We start from the raw sequence: 18,780 nt of genomic DNA, 5'->3' as shown, positions 1-18,780 counted from the left end.
GATAAAATACATATTTTACTCAAGCTGAGCTGATCAGTGAGAGGTTTATAGTGAAACCTTGACAAATGATTTTGTGAGAATATTTGTTCTTAAAAACCAAACGGTGGCCTTCACTTGAGCCTTTGTTGCAGTGCTTATGGTTTTTACCGAGATCAGCCACAATAGTAACTGCCAAATAATGGGAAGGTCTACCGAGAAAACAGCTCTGACCCAGGTAAGAACATGGTACCTATGCAGGCGTCTACCAGGGAGCAGCAGAGCTTTTGATCCACGGAGACCCTTGATGACCTGATCCTGTTGTAGGGCATCCTGTGGATGCCTGACTGGGATCTATGAAGTTTGGAGATGTGGGCTCTTTGCGGTGTTCCTCAGAGTGTGTGTGTGTGTGTGTGGGGGGGGGCTGCTGCTGAGGGTGTTTGGTCTGCAACATGGTGGGATGGATGTGTCAGAGAACTATACAATGTGCACTGTGTAGAAAATACAATACACACCAACACAATGCAGATTTAGTTTTAGCTAACTTTATTTGTAAGTACAGATAGAACATGTATCACTTTTACTAGATGCCATTTGTTTCTCTTATTCTGTGATCCAGCTCAGAGTCTCTCATGAGACCTAAACATACTTAGTACAGTTAAATTGTAAACTACGTCAATTAGAGAAATGTAGATTTGAAAACTGACTTGACAAATTAGTAAACATTTGATATAATGTAGACAGGGAGAAATCAGCAGGCAGTATTTCTGCTAAACAAACAGCTTGGCTTCATAAAAAAAGAGAAGCGATAGCAGGAAAATGGAAATGTCACAGACCCCATTTTCATACTCTGACAGTTCGGCTCTAGATAGCATGAGCTCAAGAATAGGTTGACATTATTATCCCCTTCTCTGAAACAAATTACATTTTCCAGCTGTGTGTACTTTTTCTCCAATTTATTCTTCTTTCCCCCCCAGACATGAAGCAGTACTACACTGACATAAGCACGGCTGTTAGAATCGCTGCTGGCTAAAGACCAAGGGAAACATTGATACTTTATTGCATGAATCGATGCTATCGTCTCGCATGTGCAAATATACACAGAGGGAAGTGACGGGATGGAGAGAAAAATAGAAAGATGGTTTGGTAGATGAGGCAGAGAAAGCAGGGAAAGTGAGGAAAAGAAGGGGTGGGGGAAACTTTACAGTTCTTTACAGCTTGTCAAAAACTATTCACATCAACCTACCAATCCATCTCTGTCTCTTTGAAGAGAATCAAATACAGACTGATAAACCAGGAGATACAGTGAGGCACTGCAGTGGGCTGGGAGAGCGAGGAGACATCAGCGTTCCAATTAACTACGGCATCGCTGCTCAGTATTGATGCGCGGTTCAAAAGCGGATCCATTCTCAGCGGTAATGGAGCAAAAATGCTGGAAACGATCCAGTGCAGTACAAACTGCTATTTTAATTTTGTCCCCCAATCAATGTTTTCTGTTAAAGGAGCACAGATGACTCGGGAAAGCTGCTGTGATCTCTCTTCTGGCTCGCCGTCCCACACACTTCATGCTTCACTGTATTACAAGGAAACAGTGACAATTTTTTTTTGTAAATGATGTGACTGTCTACCTTCACTGGTCAGGGTAGTTTAAAACATTCAGTCATCGCTTCAGGGGTGAAGACATACAGACTGTTGGAAGGCCTGCAGATAACAGAGGGGCAAAACTGAGTTTGAGTCTAATTTTGTGTTTATTCTCAGCACGTTTATTGCTACACTGGTCGTACTGTAGAGACAAAGCCACAGTTAGGTGTTTTGCTGTGATTCAGGCAGTACTGAAGGGCTAGCTTGGGTATTTTGCACCAGAGCATGTGTGAATGTGACTATTTAACTTTTTTCTAGAGTGTAATTTGATATCAGGAGGTGTGTTACGGAGGCTGGGCTGAATTTGTTTTAGAATTTGCTCACATGCACGCGCACATTGAGTCATTTGTGCAAACACACCCGCATTAGACACAAAGCAGAGCGCTGCTGCTGGGAGTCTCCAGAGTCCCTTATTAGTCCGGCTAATTTAACATCATTTGACAGAGAATTAATCCATAAATTAATCAGCAGAGCCTCAGAAAATAACATCACATGGCTCCATTACAGCACCATGTAATCCCATTTACACCTAGCAGTGAAAATCCCCATGCAGACAGACCATCCACCATAATCTCTGCCTGGTTCTGAAGAGACCGTCAAACCGCTTCTCTGACAACTTTTTCAACATCTCACACTTAAAAAAAAGACCTCAAACACCACGACTGACTGTATGTCGACATACCTCGAATATATTCATGGCGATAGGCTTTGAATTAAGAGCCATGTTCAAACCAACTGTAATCCGATTTGCACATTTCTAAATTTTGAGGGTTAGAAATCAGACATGAGTAAGAAAACACCTGCAGAGATCTTTAAAAAAAGGGAAACCACTTACTTGCACTGACAGTACTTTTTGAAAAATACCCTTTGGAGCAACATCAGATGTTACTGGTGTGTCCTTATCAACCTAATCTCGCTTTGTTGTGCTTCTCTTATTGCAAGGAAAAAAAAAAAAAAACCCCAGATGGACAAAATGCGATTTACTTCTTCAGCCCCTGTGTACTGTGCCGTCATTGCTAAAGAAATATTTAACTTTAAATTGGGGGACAAAGTGCCTAAATGCTACAGTGAATACACATTCCCAGAATGCACCGTGAATAGAGTCAAAGATTACAAACAACCTGTAAAAGCGAGAATGCTAAAAACAATGACGACTGTTCCATTATGAACATCGGTAATTGTGTAATACATCCACAAGTCTATTCATCTCTTTCAAAACCAGCAAAGTAAAAGTTTCCTCTACCCACTAAACATGTGAGGTTATAACCCTGATAGTGTCAGACATGGTTAGCTCACATTTAAGACTAGTGTTTCAGCACTGGAATGTATCACATTTCATATATATGATGTTATTCTAAAATATTTAATGCAATTTTCCACAAGTTGACACGACATGTGCAAAGGTCAAATTTATTTGAGCTAATTAGCACAACTATGGAATTACTTTGAGCAGGACTGAGTAATAATTGTTTAGGACTATCATACATTCTCATCTTTGCTCCCGTCAGGTATCTGGATATGAATACAGCCTCATTATATGTCCCCAGTGCACCCAAAGAGAATATCTACATATCTGGGGTCACAGATGCCTATCTTCCTCTTCCTCTTTATTTCAATCTCCCCCCATTCCCCCAGCTCCCACCATTTCCAAGATCAAATTGTCTGATGCCTGCCTCCTACCACTCCCTCTCCTCTGCCCTCTTGCTCTATTCCTCGATTTCCAGTATCAGGTCATCTCCCTCCAAGGAAGCATCGGGTGTGACATGGACAGCCTTAATGGTCCCGGCCATTGGGGAGTTGACCACGGTTTCCATCTTCATGGCCGAGAGGACACACAGGGGTTGTCCTTTCTCCACCTGTAAGGATTTTTGCAAGCACAGTTCACAGATCATTAAAACAAGTCAATGAACAAGACTTTCAGTGCACATGACCCATTTTTTTTTTTTTTTGGCCGATTACAGCTTATAGCTCATGAAAATCTCCAATTGAGCACCTTAAATTAGAATATTTCCTAAAAATCAATCAGAAAAAGGATTTTCAGTACAGAAATATCCAGCTTCTGAAAAGTAGCTTCATTTATACCCTCATTGCTTGGTTGGGGACTTGTTTTCCATGAATTACTGCATCTTTGTGTTGTGGCATGAAGGAGATCAGCTTGTGGCACCGCTGAGGTGTTATTGAAGCCCGGGCCGCTTTGATTGTGACCTTCAGCTCATCTATATTTTTGGTTTGGGTGTTTTCTCATCCTTCTCTACCAACCATTCGGTGGCAGTTTTAGTGCTGTGGGCAGGTGCCAAGTGCTGCTGGAAAAAGGAAATCAGCATCTCCGTGAAGCTCGTCAGCAGATGGAAGCAGGAAGTGCTCTGAAACCTCCTGGTAGATGCTGCGCTGACTTTGGATTTAATGAAACACAGCTGACCAATCACCACCAACACCAGGAGATGACAGAGCACCCCACACCATCACAGACTGAAGTCCAGTGTGAGGTTTCTACAAACACCTTGGATTTTGTGCCTCTCCAGCCTTGGTTCAGACTGTAGGACTTTGATTTCCACATGAAATGCAACATTTACTTTAATCTGAAAAGAGGACTTTGGACCAGTGAGCAAGTCCAGTTCTTGTGCTCCTTAATCCAGATAAGACTCTGGTTCAGGATAGGCTCGATATCAGGAGAGTGACAGCTGTTGTTCTGTCCTAAGAGTGGGTCTTGGCGCACTGACACCAGCCTCAGTCCACTCCTTGTTCTTCGGTCGACTCTTCTTGACATTTCTCTCAGGCTGCGGTCATCCCAGTTTGTTGTTCCTGTTTTTCTGCCACGCTGTTCCCTTCCAGTCAACTTTCCACGAATATGCACCAATACAGAACTCTGGGAACAGCAGACCTGTAAGCAGTCACCTTCTGTGGTTTACCCTCCATTGATGATTGTGACCTGGACAACCGTCAACAATCTTCCCCATGATTGTGGTTGTGTGGACAGAACCAGATCAAGAGTTTTTTTTAATAATTTGCATTTATTCAGCAGAATTAGCTGAAGTTTAAAAACACTGGAATCTGAAGAGCAATTCCAAACAGCAGAAACATTTTAACTGAAATGAGAAATCACCTGATTAGGAGAAGGGGAAAAAAAAAAACAAATCTATTGAGTGAGAAAAATGTTTCACTGTTGTGACTGTTATAACCTAAAGTAATGAAAAATCTTCAAGACCTGAAATGTTGAGGAAAAAAAAAGAAAAAAAGTGAAGGCTCTCAATGAACTGACCTTGGATCCAACTTTTACTTTGACCTCCAGGACTTTTCCAGGCATGGGTGCTCCCACCTGACCCCTGATGGACTTCTGAGCTTTAGGATGGAACTTCATTTCCTGGGTGAAGGGACAAAGAAATACTTAATGCATCCATCTGTCTGGTCATTCATCCTTCCAAGTACCCCCCCACACATGCCTGTCTCCATTTATCCACTCATCCAGGGAATGATCTATCCATACAGTCATCCAACTACCCATTGAAACGTTCCCCCCCTGCTGAGTCCCCTTCTACACTTCACAACCATCTGTTTCTATGAATAAAAATCACCGGGGATAGACTGTCACGAAATCTGCTTTTCTTTTGAAATCCAGCCTCAACTTGCCAAACAACAATTTTTCAAGGGCCTTCCCTTGCATGCCTGATAAAACTACAATTCACTGATCCTTCACTCAAACCATCCAATCTAAACAGTTATTCATCCAGCAAACAACTCACAAGTTTGTCCTTTGATTAAAAGTATCAGTTTTTCTCCAACAATCATCGTCATCAACCCATGCACTTTCCCAGCTTTATCTCACATCCCTCCCTCAATACGTCCCCGTGTACCTTCATGGCGACTGTGTCTTTAACAAGCACAGATCTCAGCTGTCCATTGAGCTCGAAAAAGACCTCTCTCTGCCCAGCCTTGTTCAGGTCACCCAGTGCCAAGGCCTTGATGTGGAGGATCTTTCCTCTCTCCAGCTCCACCTGAAATGCAACAGTGGGACAATAAAAGCAAAGCAAAGGAAAAAAAAAATAAAGTACAGAGGAGGGCATGGTGTCAAGGAGGAAGTGATGGAAATTAGATTACTTTATAAAACTGAAATTAACACATGGATACTCTGCTCACAAGTCCAGCTGAAGCAATAAAGCAGACTGCAGAGCCTGCTGGAATACAATATTTCCTCCTCTTCCTGAATTTTTATTGACTTCAGACTGAGCTGAGGGTTTCCATCAACTTCAAACAACAGCACCATCCTATGTCCAGTAATTTTTAACACTGTTAATGTCCACACATCAACTTAATTTCCTGTCTCTATTTTACCTTGGTGCTTTTTAGTTTTACCTGCATGTTCTGAAGTCTTTGTGTAAATAATTGTCCCTGTTTGCAGGCAGCACCTTACATGGCAGCTATCTTGCTAATGATGTGTTGGTGTGTGTGTTTTGGAACCACTGAGGTTAAACCACTAAAAGATTTAGATATATATCTGTATAAGTGCCAACCATTTAGACCAGGGGCTGTGGATTAATATTGCTTTTACCATAATAGTGTAATGCTGTAAAACAAATAAAAAAATAGAGGCTTATGCAAATTTCTTAATCACAGCCTAAAACATACTGTGACATTTTCTTGATCAGCAGTTTAGATTTTAAATTCTTGCTAAAAAAAATTGCTTTCTGCTCTCTCAGACTCCTCAAATGCACACTTTTAGTGTCAATCAGTATCCCTTCAAATGAGCTCAACTGTGTGCACGCACATTAGTTTAAACCACACAAAAAGGCTGTGAGCAGAATTTTTTCTTTTTTTTTAAAAAAACTTATCTATAACCAGAGCAAATATCAATAATTATAGAAGAAATGAAACTGCCTGTTACTCAACTGTCCAAGTAATTTTAAAAATGGAGGTCTGTGTATAAGAATGGCTGTAATTCCTAAACAGTTAATGTAGTACATTTGGTAAACCCCTGGTTTTAAAGCTGAAAGTCTGCACCAGGGTTATAATAGTTTTGGATTTTACATTATAGTTTAGTTTTAGTTAGTTTTTACTTTTTTTTCTTTAATTCAGTTAGTTTTAATTAGTTTTCAGAGTGGTTTTGCTCGTTTTTATTAGTTTTTATTTTTGGTTTAATGCTTAGTTTTAGTTAGTTTCAGTTAGTTTCAGTATTAGTTTTAGTATTTTCATACCTAATCAGGTGCAAGATTCAAGGCGCAAAAGTGACTATTGTGTAATGAAAACTTGACAAAAGATACAGTTTAAAGAAATATATTCAACAACCAACTGTTCACAAGACATGCTAAATGTGTGTAATATTAAGGACACACATGAACATCAACAGGGAGAAACAAAGAAAAACATGAACTCCCAAACTCAATAAATTCTACAATAAACTCCACAATAAAGTTCAGCATCAGTGCAGCAGATTAACAACAGCTACATGTGGTGACAAAAACAAACTCTTTGAAGGAGTCAAAGCTCAAATCCAGCTGCATCCTGATGTTCTCACCACCTGAAGCTGCTTCTGTTTTGGAGCTAGCTTGGTTAGATGCTGCTAATTAAACCTGCAGGGTCTTTGCGGCCTCTGTACATAGCCTACGGAACTTGCCGACCTCATGTCCACATTTATGCTTGTGTAGCTGGATTGTGAGTGTTAATTACCTTGTGGTCGTGTGCAGGTGTTTGTACTCAAAGAACCTCCATACGGGACTCTGCCGCTTTCTCGGCAGACCGCAGCTATTACTTTGCGGACCAGCGCGGTGAGCGCACGCACATGCGCACTCACACACACAGTTGTCCTGTGGCGCTCCCAGCTTAAACTCGGAGAGCGGAAACAATGATTTCATATCAATCCACAAGGCTTAAAAAAAAAAAAAAACAAGTAAATGAAAGTCAGCTTATAATTTCAGTTAGTTTTAGTTAGTTTTGTAAACTCGCAATTCAGTTTTAATTAGTTATCGTTTTTTCCTTTTAATTATAGTTTTTATTTATTTCAGTTAACGACAATGTTTTTTCAATTTCAGTTTTCGTTATTTCGTTCGTTTTCGTTAACTATAATAACCCTGGTCTGCACTTCAGTCACATCTTGACTGTGCTGGTGTACAGAGGCAAAATTATAAAAATGCTTATGGACTCCAAGTGTACCTAATAGAAAATAATATAATTAATCAAGAGAAGCAGTATATCCCCCCCCATGACTCCTGTTCTCTGCACACCGGCTGAGTCAACTTGCAGATAGGCAAACTGTGTGTGTGTCTGCGTTTGGGACTTGAACAGCTCGTGCTTCAACACGATTTAAATGAAACCTTTCTGCACATTAAAAACATGTCAAACACGCGTGTATTAGAATCATTTTTGCATCTGTCACTGAATATGAATTATGAGCTAATACCGAATATTCAGTTATGAATCACGCTTATGTGTGTGTTAGCTGACAACCTGTCAAACACAATCTTAAAAAAACACGAGTGGCTTACAAATGATTAGTTGAAAGATTTGTTTTTTTAATAAAACAAAAACTTATAATTGTAACCTGTCCCTTTTTTCCCCTTCAGCTCCTGGGTGGTTGTCATTCTGCCTCTAGTGCTGTAAGAGGAGAGGAGAAAACGCTGCTGCTGCTGACTGAGATCACAACACACTGTGTGCGCGTGTTACGAATAATTCTGTTCACCACAAAAGTTTCCGTATTGGCTAAAAATTCAAGTTTTAGGAGCAATGCAGAAAAATGCTTTTGCCCTCTAAGGCCTGGAGCTGTGATTCTGTGCGTTTACTGTTACCACACACACACACACACAAATTCAGACACCAAATAGACAACAAGTGGTATAGACAGAATGATAATCAGAGAAATAAAAACAAAGGCAGGGAGAGAGACACAAACAAGAGCGGGCGAGAGGATATGAACATTTTGTGTCTTTAGTACAGCTGTTAACACTGTTGCTTGCTACCTGTAAGTGCGTCTTACGACAGACATGGCTCACCTCTATGAACCGACAGACCACCTTCTCATATCAATTCTGGTCAGTCCTGCTTTTTGTCTTGCAGGTCTTCCCCTCAACACTAGCCGATCCACTTCTTCATTTATCTCACACCCCTTCTCAAATCTCTCATCTCACCATCTGGAAACTCACCCCCCCCCTCGTCTTTCTATTTGTCCAACTTTCTCTCTCTGGCTTTCAGTCTCTCTCTTTGTCAGTCCTCCCATGTGTCACAGCTTTCTATTTTGTATTGTTATGTTGCTACCTATTTCTGGGGCCCACTGTGACTCATGCCATTATTAATTTCCATCATTTGCCTCTTTCGGTGTCTCTTATCTGTTGTCTAGCTCTCTGCCTCTCTTACGCTGTGTTTATGCTTCCCTTCTTCTCAACCTTTCCACTGGCGTCCTCTCTGTTCCCCACATTGCCATCTGAGCTGCTCAGTCTACATTGATATTCCAAACTAAACCTCAGTGTAAAGACAAAAATACACGTTGCTGCAGATATGTATTGATCTTAATTTTATTATGCGTCACTCTTTCTCTGGGTGCTCTGACTCTTCATCTGTTTCCTGCTCTCTGTATCTTCTTTCTCTGCAAGCTTTGGCCCTCTGTCTTTCTTTCTTAATGTTCTTTTACACCAAACTCTGTAGCTGATGCTTTTGTTGTTGTTAGGCTCTTGACAGCACTCTGCCTAACCTTTTCCATCTGTGTGGCTTCTATGCTACATCTCCTCCTCAGGTGTTCCCATATAAAAGCAGTATCTGCATATATGAAGAGTTTCACATAATTTATGAATCTTTTGAAGAGTATTTTGTTGGGAGATGTGCATGTAAAACACTTCTGTGCCCCGTGTGTACCCATCACCTTTGTTGCATAAGTCTCTCTACATTACACTTCTGTTTCATATCTGTTAACCACCTACAATCCTCAGAACTGAAGTACGAGAAGTTGGTTCTTTTTAATTGACATACTGACTTTTCTCAAATTTACTGCACACTTAGGAGGTGTTTAGAATTGGCATGGTACTTGGACACAGTGACAGTTGATTACCAACATATAAGTGGCTGAACTGTTCCCACGTGTGTGTGTGTGTGTGTGTGTGCGCGCGCTTCACTCAGGAGTACAAAAACGAATTATTCTAGCCAGTAATTGTGGCAAATTATTCACGGCAAAGTCAGAGAAAAATTAAAAAGACTTCTAAACATCAAGTTGCAGTAAAGGCAAACGCAACAAGTTCATCACAAAAATACAGACTCATTAAATGAATACTTGGTCACTTAATGGCATCAGATAAACTACATTAATGTCAAGCCAATAAAATTCTATCACACCAAACCCTGACGCTCAGCTGTCTCCTGCTTTGGTTCCTTAGTGCATCGTGAATCTCTTCTATCCCAGCGACTGCTCTCATCTACGTAGGCCACACACGCAGCTCCTCCTGCCAGACTCAACCGCTTTAACTGCTCAGCAATTTTTAGTTATGATATCTGAGTTAAACAAGTTTCACTTAATGCTTAACACAATGTCTTTGCTATGACTTTATTAACGACTTATGTTGCCTGTGACAGTAATGAGATTATGTGTCCGTGTCTGTGCACATTAGAAGTGATGGTCGGTAAATAAATGACTCCATGTTTGTGAAAATCTGTGTTTATATTTCTGTCAAACATGATTAATGGCAAACTGAGTCATCAGCACATGCCAGATACACGTAAGGCAATGTTCTCCCTGCCTTTCTTTTTTAAGTGCTATATGCACGTGTGGGTGAATGACGGCTGTGGAGAGAGAAGTAACCCGTGTGTAGGTGTCTATTTATGTACGTGTGCACTTGAAGAAGGCATCAGATGTTTTTTCACAGTGCTCATTTCCTTTATAAAAGAGGGACATGCGCCTAAATGTCCAGCTTAGCAGGAATCAGAAGGCCAAGAGAACCTCAGTGAGACCCAACAGAAATGATAGCACACTCAAAAAAATAAAGAAAAATCTGGTCACAGTATTTTAGGCTGTGCCCTATTATATTCAGAACATAGAGATCTTTGAGGCTCACTTTTCATTCTTGGGTAAGCTTGACGTGAAGTGCGAAACAATAAATGATTAAAGTGAAAGGCTTTATATCCGATTCCCACAATATCAACTGCTGCAGGCTTTAGGTCTAGTGCAGAGCTCTAAAAGATGTGTTGGTTAAATCTGTTTTGATCAAGACTCTCTCCGTCTCTTACAGACTCTCTGCCAAAAGCTCATAAACACTGTCAGTTACAAAAACACAGTTAATAATGCAGCTGCGGACTTCCGGGAAGGATATGAAGAGGACGGACGCATAAACTTGCAGTTCCACCAGACCCACCAACATATAGCCGACAAAGTAATGAAAAGTGATAAATGAGTACCAAACTGAAGGGAAAGGGCTCAAGAATACGGAGTTCTAGTCAGAAGTCAGAAAAGAACGACATGAAGGCAGGTAGAAAAGACGACGTTATAACAGGCTCCAAGCAGCTAACGTTAGCCGAAGCTACACCGTTGAAAGCTATGGGAGACGCCAGCGGGGAAACAGCGATGCTAATGGAATTAAGAAAACTTCGGCAGGAAAACACTGACTCATTTCGGGAGCTGAAGAGCTCTTTACACCGGGTAGAGTCATCTATGGAGGACTTGAAGAAACGAATGGAGGGGCTGGACAGAAGAGTGACTGAAGCGGAGGACAGAGTAAGTGCAACGGAGGACAGAAGCATACGGCAGGAGAGAGCACTGGGATATTTGCTGGAAAGAGAAGCTCTCCTCACGGCTAAATGTGACGACATGGAAAACAGACTCCGCCGTAATAACATCAGGCTGTATGGCGTTCCAGAGGGAGCGGAAAAGGAAGACATGATAAACTTTATCACAGACCTCCTGAGCACCTCTTTAGAGTTCCGAGAAGAAGTTGTTATTAAATTAGAAAGAGCACACAGAGCACCAGGTCCGAAGCCTAAAGCCGCAGCGGCGCCACCAAGATCCATCATAGCCCGGTTTTTGGACTTTAGTGTAAAACAAAAAGTGCTTTCACAAGCTTGGAAGCAAAAAAACATACGGTACCAAGAGCACACGATTTATTTCGACCATGACTACTCACCGGACTTGCAGAAGAAAAGGAAAAAAGTCAGAGAAGTAATAAAAAAGCTAAAAGAAAAGAACATCAGGGCCCAGTCACCATACCCAGCCCAGCTGAAACTCTTCCTGAACGAGGGCACAAAATTATTCCCCTCACTTTCAGCAGCGCATTCTACACTGAAAGAACTCGGCATTGAATCATCTTTGGAGGACGGAGAGATACTGGAACAGGAGTTGACACGAGACGGATGGACAACTCAGGGAAAGAAGAGAAAGAGCCAACAGCTGAACCCTGCTGAGATCAGAGCCATTATCCAAGGTGATAACAGAGAGAAGAGAGCCCCTTCCTGTGAATGAGATCGCCATATCAAGTCTAGAAGTGCATGAGAGGTAAATAGAAGCTAAATTTGTGATGAACAGTAAGGAAGATAATAGACAATAACAATAGAATAATAGTAAATAAGACTAGACATGCAAGGGAGTGTCATTTATCATAAAATATTGACTTCAACATATAGATTCAGGCTATAAAAGAAGTGTTGAAAAATAAGCTACGGGACGGTGGGGAAGGGAGGAAGAGGAGGACTGGATGAAGCAAATTTTACGATTATGGCGGTGTGAGGATACCTTGGGGACATCTTGGAGGACCATCGCCCAGGCACTTTGTGCACACCACCCAGAGAGCCCCATCTCTCTGCCCAAAGAAGATCGGGGGTGGGGACCCCCTGACTTTAGTTGTAGGGTTGTGTTTGTGTTCACCTCATTTCAGGGGCAAACCACCGGGTTATTGGAAGCTCACAGTTGTTTTTCATGTTCAGGAAAACTTTTTTGTTTCTTTACCATTTTGTGTCTCTCAGCAAACAATATTTTCTATGTAATTGCAACTTTTGACTTCACTCTGATTATAATTAAGTACAGTTACAAGGGATAAGCTACAAAAATGGATACATTAACAGTAATCACTTATAATATAAAGGGAATAAATAATCCCGTGAAGAGAAAGAAAATTCTGACCCAGCTGAAAAGATTGAATTGTTCTATTGCAATGCTTCAGGAAACCCACCTTAATGAGACAGAACATAAAAAACTCAGAAGGGAGTGGGTGGGGCAGGTTTATAGTGCTTCATGTGAAAGGGGTAGAAAGAGAGGAGTTGCCATTTTGTGTCACAGATCACTAGGTTTTGCCTTAGAAGACATGTATGAAGACAAAAAGGGACGCTACATCTTGGCTGTGGGTACAATTAGAGGGGTGAAAATGTCCCTCTTAAACATCTATGCGCCTAATGAAGATGATCCTAGCTTCTTTAAGGATATTTCAGCCCTTTTGACAACCAAAGCGGAGGGATTTATAATAGCAGGAGGTGATTTTAACTGTGTGATGAACCACAGAATGGACAAACATCCTTGTGAACAAAGACCAGTGCCCCAGAAGGCTAAAATATTGCCTAGTTTGATTGAAGAATTGGGGCTGATAGATGTATGGCGTCAAAGTCACCCCAGGGAGCGTGATTACACCTTTTTTTCAAAGGTTCACGGAAGTTATTCCAGAATAGATCTCTTTTTTGTCTTAAGGAGAGATGTACATAAAGTCATAAATTGTCACATCAAACCAATAACAATATCAGACCACAGTCCAGTTGTCATGACAATAAACTTAGAAAATGATAAACAACCAAAACAGTGGAGAATGAATGTTTCGCTTCTGAACTGCCCAGAAGTAGTTCAAAGAATTAAAAAAGATTGGAACGAGTATATGGAAAAAAATGATAATGGGGAAGTATCAGTGTCTACTCTTTGGGAAGCTGCAAAGGCGGTAATGAGGGGCAAGCTCATTTCTCTGTCATCCCAAATTAAAAGAGAACGCAATAAAAAACAAGTAGAATTAGAAAACCGCATTCAGCAATTGGAGGAAGAACATAAAAAGACAAATGATGAAACTATTTTAAAATCTCTCAGCGAATACAGGCAAACGCTAAATAACTTGTTGACATATAAGGCTGAGGGTGCATTACGGTTTGCTAACCAAAAGTACTATGAATCAGGTAATAGGGCTAGCAGGCTATTAGCATTTCAGTTGCGTAAGAAACAGGCAGATCGCACAGTGGAAAAGATAATGCATCCTTTTACAAAGAAAACACTGTCCCATCCTAAAGACATAGCAGAAGCTTTTTCAGCTTACTATGAGATGCTTTATGAATCAGAGGAGATAGACAATAAAATAGAGAAGATTAAGAAGGAACTGGGTAAAATTACGTTACCAAAATTAATGGAAAATGACGCTAGAGCAATGAGGGATCCAATCACAAAAAAGGAAATTGAGGAAGCCATAACAAATTTAAAAAACAACAAAGTGCCAGGAGCAGATGGGTTCCCTGGGGAATTTTATAAGTATTTTAAAACAGAAGTCACACCCCTATTACAAAGGGTATTTAATTATGCCCTCACAAATAAGGATCCCCCAAAGTCTTGGTCAGAAGCAATAATATCTATAATTCCCAAGGAAGGCAAAGACCCCACAAATTGTTCATCCTACAGACCAATAAGTTTGCTTAACTGTGATTTAAAAATTCTGACTACAATATTGGCAAATCGAATTCAAAAATGTATCCACACAATAATTAAACCGGACCAAACAGGATTTATAACGGGACGTCTAGGGATAAATAATATTAGGAGAACCTTAAATGTGATCTCTGTGGCAAAACAAAAACAGGATCCTTCAATGCTTCTCAGCCTTGATGCTGAAAAAGCATTTGATAGGGTTGACTGGCAGTACCTGAGACACACACTAGAAAAAATGGGATTTCATAGAGATTTTATTAATTGGATTACTGTGTTATATTCTGGACCCACATCCAAAGTACGGGTGAATGGATATTCCTCAAAGAATTTTAGTTTAAAAAGAGGGACTAGGCAGGGATGTCCTCTTTCGCCTCTACTATTTGCAATTAGTATCGAGCCCCTGGCGGAAAGCATACGGACAGACTCTAGAATTCATGGAGTAACAGCAGGAGGAGTCACTCATAAAATTTCATTATACGCGGATGACATTATTTTGTATATTTCTAACCCTCTGAGTTCGATCCCCAGGCTCATGACTGGTTTAAGAGATATTGGAGAAATCTCAGGCTACAAGATCAATGAAACCAAGTCAGAGGCTATGATGCTGGTGGGCAAATGGCCAAAAAGTTTAGATAAAGAGGCCACTTTTAATTGGCCCAAAAGGGGGTTTAAATACTTGGGTGTGATGATTACACCACAAACCTCGCAACTATTTAATGGAAATTATGGTAGACTAATCACACAAATAAAGTCGGACCTAACCAGATGGGAGATTCTTCCTCTGTCCTTATTGGGCAGAATAGAAACAGTGAGAATGAATTTACTCCCACGATTAATGTATCTATTTCAGGCACTCCCTATTTGGATACCTGCCTCTGCTTTTAAAACTTTAGATAAAATGATTAATAACTTTATTTGGCAGAGGAGGAAGCCAAGGATTAGGCAGAAACTACTATTCAGCCCAAGAGAAAGAGGTGGTCTCGGTTTGCCTAATTTGAAGTTGTATTACTGGGCAGCACAACTTCGTGTCGTGGTCGAATGGCTTGTACAAGATGAGGAGACGAACTGGATTGGCCTGGAGAATAATGCGTGCCAGTTGGTACCTCTTGAAGGGATCCCATTTATGGAGGGAAAGAAATGGAAAGATTTAAAAGTTGAAAATGAGTGGATTATCTGTACGCACAGGGTTTGGTCCTTGGTGAGGAAAAAAATAGGAGCACCTTTAACAATATCACGCATAGTGAAAATAGCCAAGATTATTGACTTTTTTCCAAACAAACTGGATACAGGATACCAGAGATGGGCACAGCAGGGATTAATAAGAATCAACCAGTTATTCAATGGAGAAACCCTTAAGTCATTTAAGCAGCTACAAGACAAATATGGATTATGCTCTAAAGATTTTTATAGATATTTACAATTAAGAAACTTTCTCTTATCACACAAGGAATGGCCTACTTTGAAACAAAATATAATACCCCTGGAAAAGTTTATGGTAAAATGCGTAGAGGAAAATAGCAAGAGGAAGATTGTGTCTAATATATATAGACACTTACAGATGCATTTCTCTGACAATTCCTTAGATATAAAACAAAAGTGGGAACTGGAAATGAACATTGTTATTGAAGACGAAGAGTGGGAGAGGGTTTGTGAAAATGGTCATAAGATCACCCATAGCCCAGGGTGGAAGGAATTTGATTGGAAATTGAAAATGAGATTCTTTAAATCGCCCTTTAGTATCTCAAAATACGACAGGAATGCTACAAATTTGTGTTGGAGGAATTGTAACCAGATAGGGGATCACACTCATATTTTCTGGGACTGCCCAGCATTGACCTCATTCTGGCAGGGAGTGCAGACAGAAGTTCAAAAAATTTTTAAGTTCACACTACCGCTGAACCCACTGCATTACATATTGGGCTTGACCCCAGGAGGAAATATTGGGAAAAAGGAAGTTCAGTTACTACAGATTCTTCTACTGGTTGCAAGGAAAATGATAACTCTGTCCTGGTTCAAGCCTTTGCCCCCCACCCTTCAACAATGGCAAGAAAGACTGAAAGGGGTGTATACAATGGAAAAGATAACGGCAACACTTCAAGTAAAAATGGACGTCTTTCTAAGAGTATGGACCCCAGCCATCTCCCACTTTGGATGGTCTCACAGATGAAGATGTAGGTTCTAAGAAGTTGTGTCAGTCCCTTTTGTGGGTTTTGTTCTTCCTCTTCTCTATGGAAGACGCCGGGTGGGTTCACCCACCCCTCATGTGAGTCCACAAGGACCATTTTGATCGATTTCAGTTGCTGAAATGCATGTTAATTGTTTGCTGAGACACTAACCCCCCCCCCCCCCTTTTTTTTTTTTTTTTTCCCTCCTTTTTTTTTTTTTTTTTTTTTTTTTTTTTTTTGTGTGTTTGTTTTCTTTTTTCTGTTGTATTATGTGTATGCAGGTAAATATGTACAGATGCACATATGTTGGGTTCATAATAACATACTCTTAAATAAAGAATGTTCAAAAAAAAAAAATAATGCAGCTGCACTGCAAAAGTCATGCGTTCTGACAGGTATCAACTTGGATTTGCCAGAAGCACCTACAAAACTCGACTTAAAAACTACCCATTTTCTTTCTCCTGGGTTTTTCACTGCTTTAACAGAACGTACTGTAATTCTACAAAACCAGTACAAACACCAAATGATACCAGTCACAAGCTGACACGAGGCTACCTGCGCTGACATTCATTTGGCCACCGCTCAGTCCGTCTCTAACTTAACACTCAAACTGTCAGTCTCATCAAATGCAACATTTGACCAAAAAGTCAATTCGTTCAGAACTCATGCAGCTCAAACCCCCCCCAGTGATGGCTGTCTTTTAACTTTGTCAGTGCCTCTTTGATAGGTGCTCGACTGCCAGGTTATTAATATTTCACTGGTGATAACTCCGGCTTTCAAACACACAGGAATACTGCACCTAAGGACGCTAATGCATTATGGATCAGATATAGGTATGTCCTTAATAATATAGGAAGGGAAAAAAAAAAAAAAGAAAAGGATTAAGGCAGCAGCAATATGACTGAACACTGAATAGTTTTAAATTACAGGTATTGACAAACACTAGAGACCTTCAGCAGGGAATTTCAGCTAAAATATAAACAATCCTTTGTTTAAAAGTAAATATAGTTTGGAAAATGAAATACACACACACACACACACACACACACACACCTGCGCTTACAGTCAGGGATCATCATCAGTAAAAGCTGAAGTGGACACGCAGCGAGAACGCTGAGATCAGTCGTTCTACTCTTTTAGCCTTCGTGAGGTGACTCACCCTGCTTGTGACGGGGGGGGGGGGGCACTTTTTTTGACACGTTTTCATTCCATAGTTTGCTCGGGATCGCTAATCGGATCTGATCTGATGGGAAGTACCCATCGCCATGACAACAGGGGTAGGGTTGTCTCTGTGGCAAAGACGGAAGCTGAGCACAAAACTGAGTGAAAGTTCCAAAAATGAAGAAGGTTAAACAGCCCTAAGGGAAGGAGACAGCTGACACTGGTAAGAATGGAAGTGAAAGACCCTTAGATGGGGAAATGCAAACCAAATCATTGAAAGCTAAGATGGGGCGCATATTATGTTTTTTCAGTTTAAGGGAGTGACAGTAAAAAATAAGCCAGTATGGCCATAGGGAAGAATGAACATTGATTTATTTTTGCTTTTGCTTCTCTAGAACTGCAGATTGTTGGTTATTTAGTCGGTTTTTTTTTACGAATATTGCTGTTATACAAACCAACTATTTAGTATGTTGCTGTGTTTGAAAGGTGGTGCATAATGTATCCCAAACTGCAAATTCAAAGCAAATAATTATATGCTCCAACCGCTTAGGCTTAATCAAATGTTTGAAGATTTTATTCTGATCTGTGGATAGGGGTCTGAGTATGAGTCCCCTTCCAGATTTTTAGCTTCAAATGATTTGGGCGGATGGGGTGGGGCTGAGAGTCTTTAGGGTCAATACTAAATTAGCACAGCGCATTTTCCTAATAATACAGCAGGAGGGTAGTAGTGCTTCCTATGTGTCTGGTAATATGAAAATCAATTAACAGCAGCCTGGAAACATTTTTGCTGCACTGAAATGAAGCAGTAATTAAACATGGTTGCCTTTCATTGCTCTGAATCACTGTCAGCTGAATCTGTGTGTGGTCGTCATACTGAGAGAATGGAGAGAAATCTTTTCTGAAAGGAAAAAAAGGATGCAGGAGGAACAGATGATTTATAATGCATGAAGGCTGTTCGGAGTATACTGGAATTTTAATACTCATCAAAAGATGAGTTTGACGAGTTTGAGTATAGACAAGAAGCCTTATGAACGTGAAGAAATAAGTACTATATAGAGACGATTCAATTAACATGTGAAAACAAAATACTGTCGATGTATAAAAGCTCAGTGGAAAGACTGATTACTCAACTGAGCCTGCAGCAGATTAGCGCACACTCTCAATGCAAGCTGTCACAAAATGCAAATTACTTTCAAAAAAGTGGATTTT

The 18,780-nt window shown here is 40.5% G+C and overlaps 1 protein-coding gene across 1 annotated transcript in view; it reads right to left on the bottom strand.

The window, feature by feature from the left end:
- Positions 1–505: 505 nt before the first annotated feature.
- pcxb (pyruvate carboxylase b) overlaps positions 506–18,780 on the bottom strand; it is a 309,723-nt gene continuing 291,448 nt past the window's right edge. The window contains exons 25-27 of the mRNA XM_030722659.1: positions 5,469–5,609; positions 4,877–4,978; positions 506–3,473 (exon numbers count right to left, since the gene is read on the bottom strand). Of these exons, the coding sequence (XP_030578519.1) occupies positions 3,324–3,473; positions 4,877–4,978; positions 5,469–5,609 (393 nt within the window). The 3' untranslated portion in view covers positions 506–3,323. The remainder of the gene's footprint in view (positions 3,474–4,876; positions 4,979–5,468; positions 5,610–18,780) is intronic.

This window comes from Archocentrus centrarchus, assembly GCF_007364275.1.
Source record: "Archocentrus centrarchus isolate MPI-CPG fArcCen1 chromosome 18 unlocalized genomic scaffold, fArcCen1 scaffold_23_ctg1, whole genome shotgun sequence".
Lineage (NCBI taxonomy): Eukaryota > Metazoa > Chordata > Actinopteri > Cichliformes > Cichlidae > Archocentrus > Archocentrus centrarchus.
Note: the sequence above shows the minus strand (reverse complement) of the source record. Positions and strands in the feature narration are given on the sequence as shown.